Genomic DNA, 21,084 nt, shown 5'->3' with positions numbered 1-21,084 from the left:
ACCATCTCTACCCATTTACGTGCCAGTTATGGTTTTATGGTTAAATATATCTTACCATCTCTACCCATCTATGTGCCAGTTATGGTTTTATGGTTAAATATATCTTACCATCTCTACCCATCTACATGCCAGTTATGGTTTTATGGTTAAATATATCTTACCATCTCTACCCATCTACGTGCCAGTTATGGTTTTATGGTTAAATATATCTTACCATCTCTACCCATCTACGTGCCAGTTATGGTTTTATGGTTAAATATATCTTACCATCTCTACCCATCTACGTGCCAGTTATGGTTTTATGGTTAAATATATCTTACCATCTCTACCCATCTACGTGCCAGTTATGGTTAAATATATCTTACCATCTCTACCCATCTACGTGCCAGTTATGGTTTTATGGTTAAATATATCTTACCATCTCTACCAATCTACGTGCCAGTTATGGTTAAATATATCTTACCATCTCTACCCATTTACGTGCCAGTTATGGTTAAATATATCTTACCATCTCTACCCATCTACGTGCCAGTTATGGTTTTATGGTTAAATATATCTTACCATCTCTACCAATCTACGTGCCAGTTATGGTTAAATATATCTTACCATCTCTACCCATTTACGTGCCAGTTATGGTTAAATATATCTTACCATCTCTACCCATCTACGTGCCAGTTATGGTTTTATGGTTAAATATATCTTACCATCTCTACCAATCTACGTGCCAGTTATGGTTAAATATATCTTACCATCTCTACCCATCTACGTGTCAGTTATGGTTAAATATATCTTACCATCTCTACCAATCTACGTGCCAGTTATGGTTAAATATATCTTACCATCTCTACCCATTTACGTGCCAGTTATGGTTTTATGGTTAAATATATCTTACCATCTCTACCCATTTACGTGCCAGTTATGGTTTTTATATTCACATTTCCGCGAAACAGTTTAATTGATAATAATCTCAAAATTATTTAGATCCAGCAGCATACCATCCTGCATACCACTGCTGGCTTGCTTCTGAAGCTAAGCAGGGTTGGTCCTGGTCAATTCCTGGCTGGGAGACCAGATGCTGCTGGAAGTGGTGTTGGAGGGCCAGTAGGGGGCACTCTCAGGGTGCGGTCTTTCAAATGGGATGTTAACCGGGTGTCCTGACTCTGAGGTCATTAAAGATCCCATGGCACTTATCTTAAGAGTAGGGGTGTTAACCCCCGGTGTCCTGGCTAAATTCCCAATCTGGCCCTCAAACCATCACAGTCACCTAATAATCCCCAGTTTACAATTGGCTCATTCATCCCCCTCCTCTCCCCTGTAACTATTCCCCAGGTTGTTGCTGCAAATGAGAATGTCTTCTCAGTCAACTTACCTGGTAAAATTATATATATATATATATATATATATATATATAGTAGTCGTGTAGTTAATCAAAATTATAAAACCTAAAAAGTAACATCTATTGCCATCTATGTCAAAATAGTCTACACGAAGCCAACAAATAAAAACATTGCAGTACGCAGCTCGAAAATATCCTATAAAATCACATTGTTGCAGACAGGCCACGTGTAGCCAAACTTGAAACCTTGTATCAACTATTAACTTGGGTCAGGCCAGAAGCTTGCACTAGCGAACTTGCAACATTGTGTAAAATATTCTGGTCCCTCAGAGAGAGAGTTTCCCCACCAGTGAGCTCGGGACAGACACAGCGGTAGACTATTCGCACAAGGGATAAGAAGCAGTGCTGGACTTGGGCAGGAGCTCACCGGAGCTGAGTACTGACATCTCACACGTTCTACTGCTTGAGCTCCGGTTCTTCTTATAGAATATTAGATCAGAAGTATTGAGGAGCTCCGACACCCAGAATGAGTACCGGAACCTATTTCAGTCCAAGTCAAGCACTGATAAGATACCGGAACCTATTTCAGTCCAAGTCAAGCACTGATAAGATCCCGGAACCTATTTCAGTCCAAGTCAAGCGCTGATAAGATCCCGGAACCTATTTCAGTCCAAGTCAAGCGCTGATAAGATACCGGAACCTATTTCAGTCCAAGTCAAGCGCTGATAAGATACCGGAACCTATTTCAGTCCAAGTCAAGCGCTGATAAGATACCGGAACCTATTTCAGTCCAAGTCAAGCGCTGATAAGATACCGGAACCTATTTCAGTCCAAGTCAAGCGCTGATAAGATACCGGAACCTATTTCAGTCCAAGTCAAGCGCTGATAAGATACCGGAACCTATTTCAGTCCAAGTCAAGCGCTGATAAGATACCGGAACCTATTTCAGTCCAAGTCAAGCGCTGATAAGATACCGGAACCTATTTCAGTCCAAGTCAAGCGCTGATAAGATACCGGAACCTATTTCAGTCCAAGTCAAGCGCTGATAAGATACCGGAACCTATTTCAGTCCAAGTCAAGCGCTGATAAGATACCGGAACCTATTTCAGTCCAAGTCAAGCGCTGATAAGATACCGGAACCTATTTCAGTCCAAGTCAAGCGCTGATAAGATACCGGAACCTATTTCAGTCCAAGTCAAGCGCTGATAAGATACCGGAACCTATTTCAGTCCAAGTCAAGCGCTGATAAGATACCGGAACCTATTTCAGTCCAAGTCAAGCGCTGATAAGATACCGGAACCTATTTCAGTCCAAGTCAAGCACTGATAAGATACCGGAACCTATTTCAGTCCAAGTCAAGCACTGATAAGATACCGGAACCTATTTCAGTCCAAGTCAAGCACTGATAAGATACCGGAACCTATTTCAGTCCAAGTCAAGCACTGATAAGATACCGGAACCTATTTCAGTCCAAGTCAAGCACTGATAAGATACCGGAACCTATTTCAGTCCAAGTCAAGCACTGATAAGATACCGGAACCTATTTCAGTCCAAGTCAAGCACTGATAAGATACCGGAACCTATTTCAGTCCAAGTCAAGCACTGATAAGATACCGGAACCTATTTCAGTCCAAGTCAAGCACTGATAAGATACCGGAACCTATTTCAGTCCAAGTCAAGCACTGATAAGATACCGGAACCTATTTCAGTCCAAGTCAAGCACTGATAAGATACCGGAACCTATTTCAGGCCTACTTCTAAGTGTAAATCAGGCCAGGTAGCCCATGGGCCTACTTCTATGTGTAAATCAGGCCAGGAAGCCCATGGGCCTACTTCTATGTGTAAATCAGGCCAGGTAGCCCATAGGTCTACTCCTATGTGTAAATCAGGCCAGGTAGCCCATAGGTCTACTTCTGTGTGTAAATCAGGCCAGGTAGCCTATAGGCCTACTCCTATGTGTAAATCAGGCCAGGTAACCCATAGGCCTACTTCTATGCGTAAATCAGGCCAGGTAACCCATAGGCCTACTTCTATGCGTAAATCAGGCCAGGTAACCCATAGGCCTACGTCTATGTGTAAATCAGGCCAGGTAGCCCATGGGCCTACGTCTATGTGTAAATCAGGCCAGGTAGCCCATGGGCCTACTTCTATGTGTAAATCAGGCCAGGTAGCCCATAGGCCTACTTCTATGTGTAAATCAGGCCAGGTAGCCCATAGGTCTACTCCTATGTGTAAATCAGGCCAGGTAGCCCATAGGTCTACTTCTGTGTGTAAATCAGGCCAGGTAGCCTATAGGCCTACTCCTGTGTGTAAATCAGGCCAGGTAGCCCATAGGCCTACTTCTATGTGTAAATCAGGCCAGGTAGCCCATAGGTCTACTTCTATGTGTAAATCAGGCCAGGTAGCCCATAGGCCTACTTCTATGTGTAAATCAGGCCAGGTAGCCCATAGGCCTACTTCTAAGTGTAAATCAGGCCAGGTAGCCCATGGGCCTACTTCTATGTGTAAATCAGGCCAGGTAGCCCATAGGTCTACTTCTATGTGTAAATCAGGCCAGGTAGCCCATAGGCCTACTTCTGTGTGTAAATTAGGCCAGGTAGCCCATAGGTCTACTTCTATGTGTAAATCAGGCCAGGTAGCCCATAGGTCTACTTCTGTGTGTAAATCAGGCCAGGTAGCCTGTAGGCCTACTTCTGTGTGTAAATCAGGCCAGGTAACCAATAGGCCTACTTCAACGCGTGTGTCCTTCCTCAACATTGACAGGATCCCTCCAAACAAAAAGACAATGACAAAAAAAACTATTTAAAAAAAGTATGAAATAAACCAAAAGTTGCTTCTCACACAAGTGTAGCATAGGTTGTGTGCTCTGCAAACAATCTGTCCAATCAGACAATGATAAAAACGGGAAGACTCAATATCATTATTTCCAATGCATTTACACAGGATTAGAAGTGATATAAATGAATGGTACATATACTACTGGTGATGTAAATGGGGGAATCGATATACACTAACAGATCAGAACGCAAACAGTTCACGCAATAAAGTTATGAAACAATGAATGTGTACAAATTGGCAGGAGAGAGCAGTGCATTCTGGAGAGAGAAGTGTACTGTGCATCTGGGCTGTGTGGTTAACCCGACGTCTGCATTGGTGGTACAACATTTACGTTGATACGGCCTCGGCAGAAGTCAGAGAAGTCATACTTCTGGAGCGTCGCAGAGCAGAGCCGTTGTCAAGAAAGTGAGTTTGTGTTGAAAGACACATTTCCCCTCAGATTACACAGACCCACAAAGAATTTGAAAACAAATCTAACATTTTGATAGACTCCCATATCTACTGGGTGAAATACCACAGTGTGCCCTCACAGCAGCAATATTTATGACCTGTTGCCACACGAAAAGGGCAACCAGTGAAGAACAAAAACCCCATTGTAAATACAACCCATACGTGCTGTTTCGTACTTTAACTATTTGCACGGCGCTACAACACATGGAACTTGTGAGAGTAATGTTTACTGCTCACTTTTTACTGTTTATTTCACTTTTGTTTATTCTTTTCACTTGCTTTGCCAATGTTAAACATGTTACCCATGCCAATAAAGCCACATTGAGAGAGAGAGAGCGAGAGAGAGAGAGAGCGAGAGAGAGCAAGAGAGCGAGAGAGAGCAAGAGAGCACGAGAGAGAAAGAACAGCTATACCACAGACTAGAAGGGAGGTAACCTCCTATAGTTATACCACAGACTAGAAGGGAGGTAACCTCCTGTAGCTATACCACAGACTAGAAGGGAGGTAACCTCCTGTAGCTATACCACAGACTAGAAGGGAGGTAACCTCCTGTAGCTATACCATAGACTAGAAGGGAGGTAACCTCCTGTAGCTATACCACAGACTAGAAGGGAGGTAACCTCCCGTAGCTATACCACAGACTAGAAGGGAGGTAACCTCCCGTAGCTATACCACAGACTAGAAGGGAGGTAACCTCCCGTAGCTATACCACAGACTAGAAGGGAGGTAACCTCCCGTAGCTATACCACAGACTAGAAGGGAGGTAACCTCCTGTAGCTATACCACAGACTAGAAGGGAGGTAACCTCCTGTAGCTATACCACAGACTAGAAGGGAGGTAAACTCCCGTAGCTATACCACAGACTAGAAGGGAGGTAACCTCCCGTAGCTATACCACAGACTAGAAGGGAGGTAACCTCCCGTAGCTATACCACAGACTAGAAGGGAGGTAACCCCCTGTAGCTATACCACAGACTAGAAGGGAGGTAACCCCCTGTAGCTATACCACAGACTAGAAGGGAGGTAACCTCCCGTAGCTATACCACAGACTAGAAGGGAGGTAACCTCCCGTAGCTATACCACAGACTAGAAGGGAGGTAACCTCCCGTAGCTATACCACAGACTAGAAGGGAGGTAACCTCCTGTAGTTATACCACAGACTAGAAGGGAGGTAACCTCCTGTAGCTATACCACAGACTAGAAGGGAGGTAACCCCCTGTAGCTATACCACAGACTAGAAGGGAGGTAACCCCCTGTAGCTATACCACAGACTAGAAGGGAGGTAACCTCCTGTAGTTATACCACAGACTAGAAGGGAGGTAACCTCCTGTAGTTATACCACAGACTAGAAGGGAGGTAACCCCCTGTAGCTATACCACAGACTAGAAGGGAGGTAACCTCCTGTAGCTATACCACAGACTAGAAGGGAGGTAACCTCCTGTAGCTATACCACAGACTAGAAGGGAGGTAACCCCCTGTAGCTATACCACAGACTAGAAGGGAGGTAACCTCCTGTAGTTATACCACAGACTAGAAGGGAGGTAACCTCCTGTAGTTATACCACAGACTAGAAGGGAGGTAACCCCCTGTAGCTATACCACAGACTAGAAGGGAGGTAACCTCCTGTAGCTATACCACAGACTAGAAGGGAGGTAACCTCCTGTAGCTATACCACAGACTAGAAGGGAGGTAACCCCCTGTAGCTATACCACAGACTAGAAGGGAGGTAACCTCCCGTAGCTATACCACAGACTAGAAGGGAGGTAACCTCCCGTAGTTATACCACAGACTAGAAGGGAGGTAACCTCCCGTAGATATACCACAGACTAGAAGGGAGGTAACCTCCTGTAGCTATACCACAGACTAGAAGGGAGGTAACCTCCTGTAGCTATACCACAGACTAGAAGGGAGGTAACCCCTGTTTGTCCAATTGGCCTCTTTTTGCTATGTAGTGCACTACTATTGTCCAGAGCCCTACTGGCCTCTTTTTGCTATGTAGTGCACTACTATTGTCCAGAGCCCTACTGGCCTCTTTTTCTATGTAGTGCACTACTATTGTCCAGAGCCCTACTGGCCTCTTTTTGCTATGTAGTGCACTACTATTGTCCAGAGCCCTACTGGCCTCTTTTTTCTATGTAGTGCACTACTATTGTCCAGAGCCCTACTGGCCTCTTTTTGCTATGTAGTGCACTACTATTGTCCAGAGCCCTACTGGCCTCTTTTTTCTATGTAGTGCACTACTATTGTCCAGAGCCCTACTGGCCTCTTTTTGCTATGTAGTGCACTACTATTGTCCAGAGACCTACTGGCCTCTTTTTGCTATGTAGTGCACTACTATTGTCCAGAGACCTACTGGCCTCTTTTTGCTATGTAGTGCACTACTATTGTCCAGAGCCCTACTGGCCTCTTTTTGCTATGTAGTGCACTACTATTGTCCAGAGCCCTACTGGCCTCTTTTTGCTATGTAGTGCACTACTATTGTCCAGAGCCCTACTGGCCTCTTTTTGCTATGTAGTGCACTACTATTGTCCAGAGACCTACTGGCCTCTTTTTGCTATGTAGTGCACTACTATTGTCCAGAGCCCTACTGGCCTCTTTTTTCTATGTAGTGCACTACTATTGTCCAGAGCCCTACTGGCCTCTTTTTCTATGTAGTGCACTACTATTGTCCAGAGCCCTACTGGCCTCTTTTGCTATGTAGTGCACTACTATTGTCCAGAGCCCTACTGGCCTCTTTTGCTATGTAGTGCACTACTTTTAACCAGGGCACTCTATCAAAAGTAGTGCACGATATAGGGAATAGGGTGCCATTTGGAATGCAGCTCAGTGTGTAGAAAAATAACCTCTGTTGACCCACAGACAGACATATTGGATCCAGATTTATTGCGTAACAGAACGGCAACTTATGGATGACTTGGTCTGATCTGATCTGAGGTGTGATGTTTCAACCCACTGTGGCCCAGTTGGAGCACGAGATGGGATGGGTCCGAGTTGGACGGCAGTGTTAGTCTCTAATTATAACAAACTTTGGCTTCAAAAGATGAAAAGCCTTAAAAAGGCCAAGGAAAGGCATCTGTTTTAGTTGTAAAATAAAACTGCCCTCGTCAGATGTGGCAGCGTTGGAAGGCAGTGTTGGAGACTTTAATAACTTTTCTTCAATGCTGAATAATAGCAGTTGTAAAGAAGCATCCAGGAACACCATAATGAGCAGCGTCCAGGGCCCGAGCAGCGCCCAGGCCCCGAGCAGCGCCCAGGCCCCGAGCAGCGTCCAGGCCCCGAGCAGCGTCCAGGCCCCGAGCAGCGCCCAGGCCCCGAGCAGCGCCCAGGCCCCGAGCAGCGCCCAGGCCCCGAGCAGAGCCCAGGCCCCGAGCAGAGCCCAGGCCCCGAGCAGAGCCCAGGCCCCGAGCAGAGCCCAGGCCCCGAGCAGCGCCCAGGCCCCGAGCAGCGCCCAGGCCCCGAGCAGCGTCCAGGCCCCGAGCAGAGCCCAGGCCCCGAGCAGCGTCCAGGCCCCGAGCAGCGTCCAGGCCCCGAGCAGCGCCCAGGCCCCGAGCAGCGCCCACGCCCCGAGCAGCGCCCACGCCCCGAGCAGCGCCCAGGCCCCGAGCAGCGCCCAGGCCCCGAGCAGCGCCCAGGCCCCGAGCAGCGTCCAGGCCCCGAGCAGCGCCCAGGATATCAGTGTCCAGGATATCAGTGAGGAAGAGGGGATGTGATAGCTGAAGACTGATACCCAGGACTAACATTCCGTTCCTGTCATTTACCAAAGACACGAGACATTCTCTCTTTAAAAATATGAACATTATATCATTAACGAGCTGGAGGAGATCAAAAGAATTGATCCTGATTCGATAACCCTCATAGCTATCCTCCAATCACAAAGGGTGATTGGCATTCTCTCAACCAGCTTCATACCACACCCCTTCGTGCCTTATTGCTTAGATCTATATGCGTGCCAGTGTGTGTATGTGTGTAGTCTCTTGAAACACAATCTATTCCTAGGGACTTCCTGCCACTTCCAAGAACCACAACATCATCAAGAAGCCTGTGTATGTGTGTGTGTGTGTGTGTGTGTGTGTATGTGTGTGTGTGTGTGTATATGTGTGTGTGTGTGTATATGTGTGTGTGTGTGTATATGTGTGTGTGTGTGTGTATATGTGTGTGTGTGTGTGTATATGTGTGTGTGTATATGTGTGTGTGTGTGTATATATGTGTGTGTGTGTGTATATGTGTGTGTGTGTGTGTGTGTGTGTGTGTGTGTGTGTGTGTGTGTGTGTGTGTGTGTGTGTGTGTGTGTGTGTGTGTGTGTGTGTGTGTGTGTAGGCTAAAGGAGAAGTTCAGAAATGTTCCCATTTGCTCCTATGAGGCTGCGCTCCAAAGACTCTCCAGTTGAACACCGCTAATTACAGAGATGGAGTCAAGACCGGACCTATGTCCCAAAACGGCACCCTATTCCCTATGTAGTGCACTACTTTTGACCAGGGCCCATAGGGAATAGGGTGCAATTTTGGACCTAAACCAGAACTTTCCAGGCCCATCTCTGACTAATTGGAGACTTCGGGAAGTGGTCCTGTTTCCAGACAGTCAAATAAAAGACTAAAGGGTCAGTGTTGTGGTTGAGGCTTTGTTCCTCTGTATTCACAGTAAACACAGGGGACAGCAAAGGGCCGGGTTACAGGCAGAGTGAAATGGACAAATGGTTCACTTCTATTGGGTCTTCTAAATAACCACCAATCAGCTCAGGGCAGACACATCAGATCCACCAATCAGCTCAGGGCAGACACATCAGATCCACCAATCAGCTCAGGGCAGACACATCAGATCCACCAATCAGCTCAGGGCAGACACATCAGATCCACCAATCAGCTCAGGGCAGACACATCAGATCCACCAATCAGCTCAGGGCAGACACATCAGATCCACCAATCAGCTCAGGGCAGACACATCAGATCCACCAATCAGCTCAGTGCAGACATATCAGATCCACCAATCAGCTCAGTGCAGACAGATATTTACCACCAAAACAGGTCAGTGCAGACAGATATTTACCACCAAAACAGGTCAGTGCAGACAGATATTTACCTACCAAACAGGTCAGTGCAGACAGATATTTACCACCAAAACAGGTCAGTGCAGACAGATATTTACCACCAAAACAGGTCAGTGCAGACAGATATTTACCACCAAAACAGGTCAGTGCAGACAGATATTTACCACCAAAACAAGGCCGGTGCAGACAGATATTTACCACCAAAACAAGGCCGGTGCAGACAGATATTTACCACCAAAACAGGCCAGTGCAGACAGATATTTACCACCAAAACAGGTCAGACAGATATTTACCACCAAACAGATCAGTGCAGACAGATATTTACCACCAAAACAGGTCAGACAGATATTTACCACCAAACAGGTCAGTGCAGACAGATATTTACCACCAAACAGGTCAGTGCAGACAGATATTTACCACCAAACAGCTCAGTGCAGACAGATATTTACCACCAAAACAGGTCAGTGCAGACAGATATTTACCTACCAAACAGATCAGTGCAGACAGATATTTACCACCAAAACAGGTCAGTGCAGACAGATATTACCACCAAAACAGGTCAGTGCAGACAGATATTTACCTACCAAACAGATCAGTGCAGACAGATATTTACCACCAAAACAGGTCAGTGCAGACAGATATTTACCACCAAAACAGGTTGTGTTCATTGCCAGTGGTTTCAGTTAAACTGATGACCCCTGATCTAAGCCCTATTACAGCAAAAACATGACGAGTCATTTAGTTCCAGGAAGTCATTTAGTTCCAGGAAGTCATTTAGTTCCAGGAAGTCGTTGCCGTCATCTCCTCCAATCACTGAAACTTTGGAAACCCAACTTGATGCGTTATTGTATTGTTGCTTAATAATATTTTTTTCCCCGGAAGGGAGACGTCTCTGGAACAGTGGGTTAACCATTCCCTGTTTAAAGTTGTTATGGTAACGAGTAGGTGAGAGTTCTTTTCCACTGTTTGGGGATGGGATGACTGTGTCAGAGTCAGAGTGTGTGGGTGTCAGTGTCCTGTCCCATCCGGGGGGAATAACATCTGTGTGAGTCGATGTGAGTGTGTCACTGTTTGGGGCTGGGTGTGTGTGTGTCCTGTCCCATCCGGGGGGGAATCCACTGCCAGGAAATGGGATGTGTGTGTGTGTGTAAATTCAAGTGTTTGTGAGTGAAAGAGAGTGTGTGTGTGTCAGAGAGAAGAGAGACAGAGTGAGAGAGAGTGTTTTCAGGCCGTGGCTTCCTGCCACTCGCCCACATCAGAGTGTTGTGGGTGAGCGGTGTAGAGGTGTTGTGTCTACAAACATCAGAGTGTTGTAGAGGTGTTGTAGAGGTGTTGTGTCTACAAACATCTCAGATAAAACTCCAGGATCTGTTAATGGGTGTGACTGTCACTGCCCCCCTTCCAAATGAAACCCTATTCCCTATGTAGGGGGCCAACGGAACCCTATTCCCTATGTAGCGGGCCAACGGAACCCTATTCCCTATGTAGGGGGCCAACGGAACCCTATTCCCTATGTAGGGGGCCAACGGAACCCTATTCCCTATGTAGGGGGCCAACGGAACCCTATTCCCTATGTAGGGGGCCAACGGAACCCTATTCCCTATGTAGGGGGCCAACGGAACCCTATTCCCTATGTAGGGGGCCAACGGAACCCTATTCCCTATGTAGCGGGCCAACGGAACACTATTCCCTATGTAGGGGGCCAACGGAACCCTATTCCCTATGTAGGGGGCCAACGGAACCCTATTCCCTATGTAGGGGGCCAACGGAACCCTATTCCCTATGTAGGGGGCCAACGGAACCCTATTCCCTATGTAGGGGGCCAACGGAACCCTATTCCCTATGTAGGGGGCCAACGGAACCCTATTCCCTATGTAGCGGGCCAACGGAACACTATTCCCTATGTAGGGGGCCAACGGAACCCTATTCCCTATGTAGGGGGACAACGGAACCCTATTCCCTATGTAGCGGGCCAACGGAACCCTATTCCCTATGTAGGGGGCCAACGGAACCCTATTCCCTATGTAGGGGGCCAACGGAACCCTATTCCCTATGTAGGGGGCCAACGGAACCCTATTCCCTATGTAGGGGGCCAACGGAACCCTATTCCCTATGTAGGGGGCCAACGGAACCCTATTCCCTATGTAGGGGGCCAACGGAACCCTATTCCCTATGTAGGGGGCCAACGGAACCCTATTCCCTATGTAGGGGGCCAACGGAACCCTATTCCCTATGTAGCGGGCCAACGGAACACTATTCCCTATGTAGGGGGCCAACGGAACCCTATTCCCTATGTAGGGGGACAACGGAACCCTATTCCCTATGTAGGGGGCCAACGGAACCCTATTCCCTATGTAGGGGGCCAACGGAACCCTATTCCCTATGTAGGGGGCCAACGGAACCCTATTCCCTATGTAGGGGGCCAACGGAACCCTATTCCCTATGTAGCGGGCCAACGGAACACTATTCCCTATGTAGGGGGACAACGGAACCCTATTCCCTATGTAGCGGGCCAACGGAACCCTATTCCCTATGTAGCGGGCCAACGGAACCCTATTCCCTATGTAGCGGGCCAACGGAACCCTATTCCCTATGTAGCGGGCCAACGGAACCCTATTCCCTATGTAGGGGGCCAACGGAACCCTATTCCCTATGTAGCGGGCCAACGGAACCCTATTCCCTATGTAGGGGGCCAACGGAACCCTATTCCCTATGTAGGGGGCCAACGGAACCCTATTCCCTATGTAGCGGGCCAACGGAACCCTATTCCCTATGTAGCGGGCCACTTTTACCCAGGGGCCATTTGGGATGTACACTTTCACTGCCTTAGCTGTACACTTTCACTGGGGTCCCAACCACTCCATCCATCCATCCATTCAGCCAGCCACTCAATCCATCCATCCATCCAGCCAGCTACTCCATCCATCCACTCCATCCATCCAGCCACTCCATCCATCCAGCCAGCCACTCCATCCATCCACTCCATCCATCCAGCCACTCCATCCATCCAGCCAGCCACTCCATCCATCCACTCCATCCATCCAGCCACTCCATCCATCCATCCATCCATCCAGCCACTCCATCCATCCATCCATCCATCCAGCCACTCCATCCATCCACTCCATCCATCCAGCCACTCCATCCATCCATCCATCCATCCAGCCACTCCATCCATCCATCCATCCATCCAGCCACTCCATCCATCCACTCCATCCACCCAGCCACTCCATCCACCCAGCCACTCCATCCACACCATCCATCCACCCAGCCACACCATCCATCCATCCACCCAGCCACTCCATCCACCCAGCCACTCCATCCACCCAGCCACTCCATCCACCCAGCCACACCAGCCACTCCATCCACCCATCCACTCCATCCACACCATCCATCCACCCAGCCACACCATCCATCCATCCACCCAGCCACTCCATCCACCCAGCCACACCAGCCACTCCATCCACCCAGCCACACCAGCCACTCCATCCACCCAGCCACTCCATCCACCCAGCCACTCCATCCACCCAGCCCCACCAGCCACTCCATCCACCCAGCCACTCCATCCACCCAGCCACACCAGCCACTCCATCCACCCAGCCACTCCATCCACCCAGCCCCACCAGCCACTCCATCCACCCAGCCCCTCCATCCACCCAGCCACTCCATCCACCCAGCCACTCCATCCACCCAGCCCCTCCATCCACCCAGCCCCTCCATCCACCCAGCCACTCCATCCACCCAGCCACTCCATCCACCCAGCCCCTCCATCCACCCAGCCCCTCCATCCACCCAGCCACTCCATCCACCCAGCCACTCCATCCACCCAGCCCCTCCATCCACCCAGCCACTCCATCCACCCAGCCCCTCCATCCACCCAGCCACTCCATCCACCCAGCCCCTCCATCCACCCAGCCCCTCCATCCACCCAGCCAATAATCCTCTAAAGTCTCACTGCCACAACTCTCTCCAGACACAGTAGAACTCTGAAACTACATTTAAAAGGGGCAATCTGGGATTTGAAAAAACAACAACAGCGACCCACCCCGCCACTTGCTTAGGTAAACAGCTGTGGTCTGGAGAAATGTAACCACTGTTAAATCCATGGACAGCGCTATAGATGCTGACCGACCCTCTAGGAGATCAACACGATACTGTGAAACCGACACCGATGCACTTTGTCTGGATGAGTGGCACCACATCGGACGGTCAGATGTATTCACTCAAACACACCTAAACACATTGGAAAGCTCTACAACACCAAGTCAGACTGGACCAAGGCTGTGGGTTGGTTTTGAAGTTACCGTACAGTGACAGAAGGGACAGATGGGTCTTATTGACTTTAAGACACAACCCACGTTGTCCCTCCATCCACGGTGACTAAGACAACCCACGATGTCCCTCCATCCCACGGTGACTAAGACAACCCACGATGTCCCTCCATCCCACGGTGACTAAGACAACCCATGATGTCCCTCCATCCCACGGTGACAAAGACAACCCACGATGTCCCTCCATCCCACGGTGACTAAGACAACCCACGATGTCCCTCCATCCCACGGTGACTAAGACAACCCACGATGTCCCTCCATCCCACGTTGACTAAGAGACAACCCACGTTGTCCCTCCATCCCATGGTGACGAAGAGACAACCCACGTTGTCCCTCCATCCCATGGTGACGAAGAGACAACCCACGATGTCCCTCCATCCCACGGTGACGAAGAGACAACCCACGATGTCCCTGCATCCCACGGTGACTAAGAGACAACCCATGATGTCCCTCCATCCACGGTGACTAAGAGACAACCCATGATGTCCCTCCATCCACGGTGACTAAGACGACCCATGATGTCCCTCACTATCTCACCTCCCCTGGGAGTACATGCAGTCTCTGCTGGAGGACTCGAAGCCGTCTGGGTTCATGGAAACCAGGATGTGGACGCGGGTGCTGTTCAGGAGGCGGGTCACCAGCGGGTCGCTAAGGTAACCACGGGTCAGGTGATCAATCAGCTGGAGCAGGAGAACTCTGCCCACCACCTAAAAAAAGAGATGCATTGATACAGTTACAACCATAGAGATCCTATTAACTTAGTAGAAGGCCATGTCATGAACCCTCAAAGTTCCAGAACGGGAGGAAAATAAAAAGGCATGCGATATCGGAAATTCTATAATAGAATTATAGTCAACCTAAAATATTGTCATATAATTATAAAATACTGGTGAACCCACATTCTACTGTCTGAGACTTCCCCCCCCACCACTACTGGTGAACCCACATTCTACTGTCTGAGACTTCCCCCCCACCACTACTGGTGAATCCACATTCTACTGTCTGAGACCCCCCCACTACTGGTGAATCCACATTCTACTGTCTGAGACCCCCACTACTGGTGAATCCACATTCTACTGTCTGAGACCCCCACTACTGGTGAATCCACATTCTACTGTCTGAGACCCCCCACTACTGGTGAATCCACATTCTACTGTCTGAGACCCCCCACTACTGGTGAATCCACATTCTACTGTCTGAGACCCCCACTACTGGTGAATCCACATTCTACTGTCTGAGACCCCCACTACTGGTGAATCCACATTCTACTGTCTGAGACCCCCACTACTGGTGAATCCACATTCTACTGTCTGAGACCCCCCACTACTGGTGAATCCACATTCTACTGTCTGAGACCCCCCACTACTGGTGAATCCACATTCTACTGTCTGAGACCCCCCACTACTGGTGAATCCACATTCTACTGTCTGAGACCCCCCACTACTGGTGAACCCACATTCTACTGTCTGAGACCCCCACTACTGGTGAACCCACATTCTACTGTCTGAGACTTCCCCCACCACTACTGGTGAATCCACATTCTACTGTCTGAGACCCCCACTACTGGTGAACCCACATTCTACTGTCTGAGACCCCCCACTACTGGTGAATCCACATTCTACTGTCTGAGACCCCCACTACTGGTGAATCCACATTCTACTGTCTGAGACCCCCCACTACTGGTGAATCCACATTCTACTGTCTGAGACCCCCCACTACTGGTGAATCCACATTCTACTGTCTGAGACCCCCCACCACTACTGGTGAATCCACATTCTACTGTCTGAGACCCCCCACTACTGGTGAACCCACATTCTACTGTCTGAGACCCCCCACTACTGGTGAATCCACATTCTACTGTCTGAGACCCCCACTACTGGTTAACCCACATTCTACTGTCTGAGACCCCCCACTACTGGTGAATCCACATTCTACTGTCTGAGACCCCCCACTACTGGTGAATCCACATTCTACTCTCTGAGACCCCCCCCCCCCACCACTACTGGTGAACCCACATTCTACTGTCTGAGACCCCCCCCCCACTACTGGTGAACCCACATTCTACTGTCTGAGACCTCCCTCCCCCCACCACTACTGGTGAACCCACATTCTACTGTCTGAGACCTTCCCCCCCCCCCCACCACTACTGGTGAATCCACATTCTACTGTCTGAGCCCCCCCCCACTACTGGTGAATCCACATTCTACTGTCTGAGACCCCCCACTACTGGTGAATCCACATTCTACTGTCTGAGACCCCCCACTACTGGTGAACCCACATTCTACTGTCTGAGACCCCCCACTACTGGTGAACCCACATTCTACTGTCTGAGACTTCCCCCCACCACTACTGGTGAATCCACATTCTACTGTCTGAGACCCCCCACTACTGGTGAACCCACATTCTACTGTCTGAGACCCCCCACTACAGGTGAATCCACATTCTACTGTCTGAGACCCCCCACTACTGGTGAACCCACATTCTACTGTCTGAGACCCCCACTACTGGTGAACCCACATTCTACTGTCTGAGACTTCCCCCCACCACTACTGGTGAATCCACATTCTACTGTCTGAGACCCCCCACTACTGGTGAACCCACATTCTACTGTCTGAGACCCCCACTACTGGTGAATCCACATTCTACTGTCTGAGACTTCCCCCCACCACTACTGGTGAATCCACATTCTACTGTCTGAGACCCCCCACTACTGGTGAACCCACATTCTACTGTCTGAGACCCCCACTACTGGTGAATCCACATTCTACTGTCTGAGACCCCCACTACTGGTGAATCCACATTCTACTGTCTGAGACCCCCCACTACTGGTTAACCCACATTCTACTGTCTGAGACCTCCCCCCCACCGGTGAACCCACATTCTACTGTCTGAGACCCCCCCACTACTGGTGAATCCACATTCTACTGTCTGAGACCCCCCCCCCCCCCCCCCACTACTGGTGAATCCACATTCTACTGTCTGAGACCTCCCCCCCCACCACTACTGGTGAATCCACATTCTACTGTCTGAGCCCCCCCCCACTACTGGTGAACCCACATTCTACTGTCTGAGACCCCCCCTCTACTGGTGAACCCACATTCTACTGTGAGACCTCCCCCCCACCACTACTGGTGAATCCACATTCTACTGTCTGAGACCCCCCACTACTGGTTAACCCACATTCTACTGTCTGAGACCTCCCCCCCCACCACTACTGGTGAATCCACATTCTACTGTCTGAGACCCCCCCCCCCCACTACTGGTGAATCCACATTCTACTGTCTGAGACCTCCCCCCACCACTACTGGTGAATCCACATTCTACTGTCTGAGCCCCAGGCCCCCCCCCCACTACTGGTGAACCCACATTCTACTGTCTGAGACCCCCCACTACTGGCGAATCCACAGTCTACTGTCTGAGACCTCCCCCCCCCCCCACCACTACTGGTGAATCCACATTCTACTGTCTGAGACCCCCCACTACTGGTGAATCCACATTCTACTGTCTGAGACCCCCCACTACTGGTGAATCCACATTCTACTGTCTGAGACCCCCACTACTGGTGAATCCACATTCTACTGTCTGAGACCCCCCACTACTGGTGAATCCACATTCTACTGTCTGAGACCCCCACTACTGGTGAATCCACATTCTACTGTCTGAGACCCCCCACTACTGGTGAACCCACATTCTACTGTCTGAGACCCCCACTACTGGTGAACCCACATTCTACTGTCTGAGACTTCCCCCCACCACTACTGGTGAATCCACATTCTACTGTCTGAGACCCCCCACTACTGGTGAACCCACATTCTACTGTCTGAGACCCCCACTACTGGTGAATCCACATTCTACTGTCTGAGACCCCCCACTACTGGTGAACCCACATTCTACTGTCTGAGACCCCCACTACTGGTGAACCCACATTCTACTGTCTGAGACTTCCCCCCACCACTACTGGTGAATCCACATTCTACTGTCTGAGACCCCCCACTACTGGTGAACCCACATTCTACTGTCTGAGACCCCCCCACTACTGGTGAATCCACATTCTACTGTCTGAGACCCCCCCACCACTACTGGTGAAACCCAATTCTACTGTCTGAGACCCCCCCCACTACTGGTGAATCCACATTCTACTCTCTGAGACCTCCCCCCACTACTGGTGAATCCACATTCTACTGTCTGAGACCTCCCTCCCCCCCCACTACTGGTGAACCCACATTCTACTGTCTGAGACCCCCCCCCACTACTGGTGAACCCACATTCTACTGTCTGAGACCTCCCCTCCCCCCCCCACCACTACTGGTGAACCCACATTCTACTGTCTGAGACCTTCCCCCCCCACCACTACTGGTGAATCCACATTCTACTCTCTGAGACCTCCCCCTCCCCCACCACTACTGGTGAATCCACATTCTACTGTCTGAGACCTCCCCCCACTACTGGCGAATCCACATTCTACTGTCTGAGACCTTCCCCCCCCTCTACTGGTGAACCCACATTCTACTGTGAGACCTTCCCCCCACCACTACTGGTGAATCCACATTCTACTGTCTGAGACCTCCCCCCCCCCCCCCCCACCACTACTGGTGAATCCACATTCTACTGTCTGAGACCTCCCCCCCACCACTACTGGTGAATCCACATTCTACTGTCTGAGACCCCCCCCCCACCACTACTGGTGAACCCCCATTCTACTGTCTGAGACCCCCCCCCCACCACTACTGGTGAATCCACATTCTACTGTCTGAGACCCCCCCCCCCCACCACTACTGGTGAACCCCCATTCTACTGTCTGAGACCCCCCCCCCCCCCCCACCACTACTGGTGAACCCCCATTCTACTGTCTGAGACCCCCCACTACTGGTGAATCCACATTCTACTGTCTGAGACCCCCCACTACTGGTGAATCCACATTCTACTCTCTGAGACCCTCCCCCTCCCCCCACTACTGGTGAATCCACATTCTACTGTCTGAGACCTCCCCCCACTACTGGCGAATCCACATTCTACTGTCTGAGACCTTCCCCCCCCTCTACTGGTGAACCCACATTCTACTGTGAGACCTCCCCCCACCACTACTGGTGAATCCACATTCTACTGTCTGAGACCTCCCCCCCCCCCCACCACTACTGGTGAATCCACATTCTACTGTCTGAGACCCCCCCCACCACTACTGGTGAACCCCCATTCTACTGTCTGAGACCCCCCCCCCCACTACTGGTGAATCCACATTCTACTCTCTGAGACCTCCCCCCCCCCCCACTACTGGCGAATCCACATTCTACTGTCTGAGACCTCCCCCCCCCCCCACCACTACTGGTGAATCCACATTCTACTGTCTGAGACCTCCCCCCCCACCACTACTGGTGAATCCACATTCTACTGTCTGAGACCTCCCCCCCCCACCACTACTGGTGAATCCACATTCTACTGTCTGAGACCTCCCCCCACCACTACTGGTGAATCCACATTCTACTGTCTGAGACCCCCCCCCACCACTACTGGTGAACCCCCATTCTACTGTCTGAGACCCCCCACTACTGGTGAATCCACATTCTACTGTCTGAGACCCCCCCACTACTGGTGAATCCACATTCTACTGTCTGAGACCTCCCCCCCCCCCCACTACTGGTGAATCCACATTCTACTGTCTGAGACCTCCCCCCACTACTGGTGAACCCACATTCTACTGTCTGAGACTCCCCCACTACTGGTGAATCCACATTCTACTGTCTGAGACCCCCCCACTACTGGTGAATCCACATTCTACTGTCTGAGACCCCCCCACTACTGGTGAACCCACATTCTACTGTCTGAGACCTCCCCCCCCCCCACCACCACTACTGGTGAATCCACATTCTACTGTCTGAGCCCCCCACTACTGGTGAACCCACATTCTACTGTCTGAGACCCCCCACTACTGGCGAATCCACATTCTACTGTCTGAGACCTTCCCCCCCCCCCCCCCCCTCTACTGGTGAACCCACATTCTACTGTGAGACCTCCCCCCCCCCCCCCCCACCACTACTGGTGAATCCACATTCTACTGTCTGAGACCTCCCCCCCCCCACCACTACTGGTGAATCCACATTCTACTGTCTGAGACCCCCCACTACAGGTGAATCCACATTCTACTGTCTGAGACCCCCCACTACTGGTGAACCCACATTCTACTGTCTGAGACCCCCACTACTGGTGAACCCACATTCTACTGTCTGAGACTTCCCCCCACCACTACTGGTGAATCCACATTCTACTGTCTGAGACCCCCACTACTGGTGAACCCACATTCTACTGTCTGAGACCCCACCACTACTGGTGAATCCACATTCTACTGTCTGAGACTTCCCCCCCCACCACTACTGGTGAATCCACATTCTACTGTCTGAGACCCCCCCACTACTGGTGAACCCACATTCTACTGTCTGAGACCCCCCCACTACTGGTGAATCCACATTCTACTGTCTGAGACCCCCCACTACTGGTGAATCCACATTCTACTGTCTGAGACCCCCACTACTGGTTAACCCACATTCTACTGTCTGAGACCTCCCCCCCCCCCCCCACCGGTGAACCCACATTCTACTGTCTGAGACCCCCCCCCCACTACTGGTGAATCCACATTCTACTGTCTGAGACCCCCCCCCCCCCCCACTACTGGTGAATCCACATTCTACTGTCTGAGACCTCCCCCCACCACTACTGGTGAATCCACATTCTACTGTCTGAGCCCCCCCCCCACTACTGGTGAACCCACATTCTACTGTCTGAGACCCCCCTCTACTGGTGAACCCACATTCTACTGTGAGACCTCCCCCCACCACTACTGGTGAATCCACATTCTACTGTCTGAGACCCCCACTACTGGTTAACCCACATTCTACTGTCTGAGACCTCCCCCCCCCCACCACTACTGGTGAATCCACATTCTACTGTCTGAGACCCCCCCCCCCCACTACTGGTGAATCCACATTCTACTGTCTGAGACCTCCCCCCACCACTACTGGTGAATCCACATTCTACTGTCTGAGCCCCACCCCCCACTACTGGTGAACCCACATTCTACTGTCTGAGACCCCCCCC

The 21,084-nt window shown here is 50.4% G+C and overlaps 1 protein-coding gene across 1 annotated transcript in view; it reads right to left on the bottom strand.

Annotated features, from left to right (window-relative positions):
- LOC135515566 (carboxypeptidase M-like) overlaps positions 1-21,084 on the bottom strand; it is a 123,661-nt gene that overhangs the window by 43,691 nt on the left and 58,886 nt on the right. Inside the window, exon 4 of the mRNA XM_064939186.1 lies at positions 14,533-14,702. Coding sequence (XP_064795258.1) covers positions 14,533-14,702 — 170 coding nt within the window. The remainder of the gene's footprint in view (positions 1-14,532; positions 14,703-21,084) is intronic.

Source organism: Oncorhynchus masou, chromosome 27 (assembly GCF_036934945.1).
Source record: "Oncorhynchus masou masou isolate Uvic2021 chromosome 27, UVic_Omas_1.1, whole genome shotgun sequence".
NCBI lineage: Eukaryota > Metazoa > Chordata > Actinopteri > Salmoniformes > Salmonidae > Oncorhynchus > Oncorhynchus masou.
This window is presented reverse-complemented; position numbering and strand designations above follow the sequence as displayed.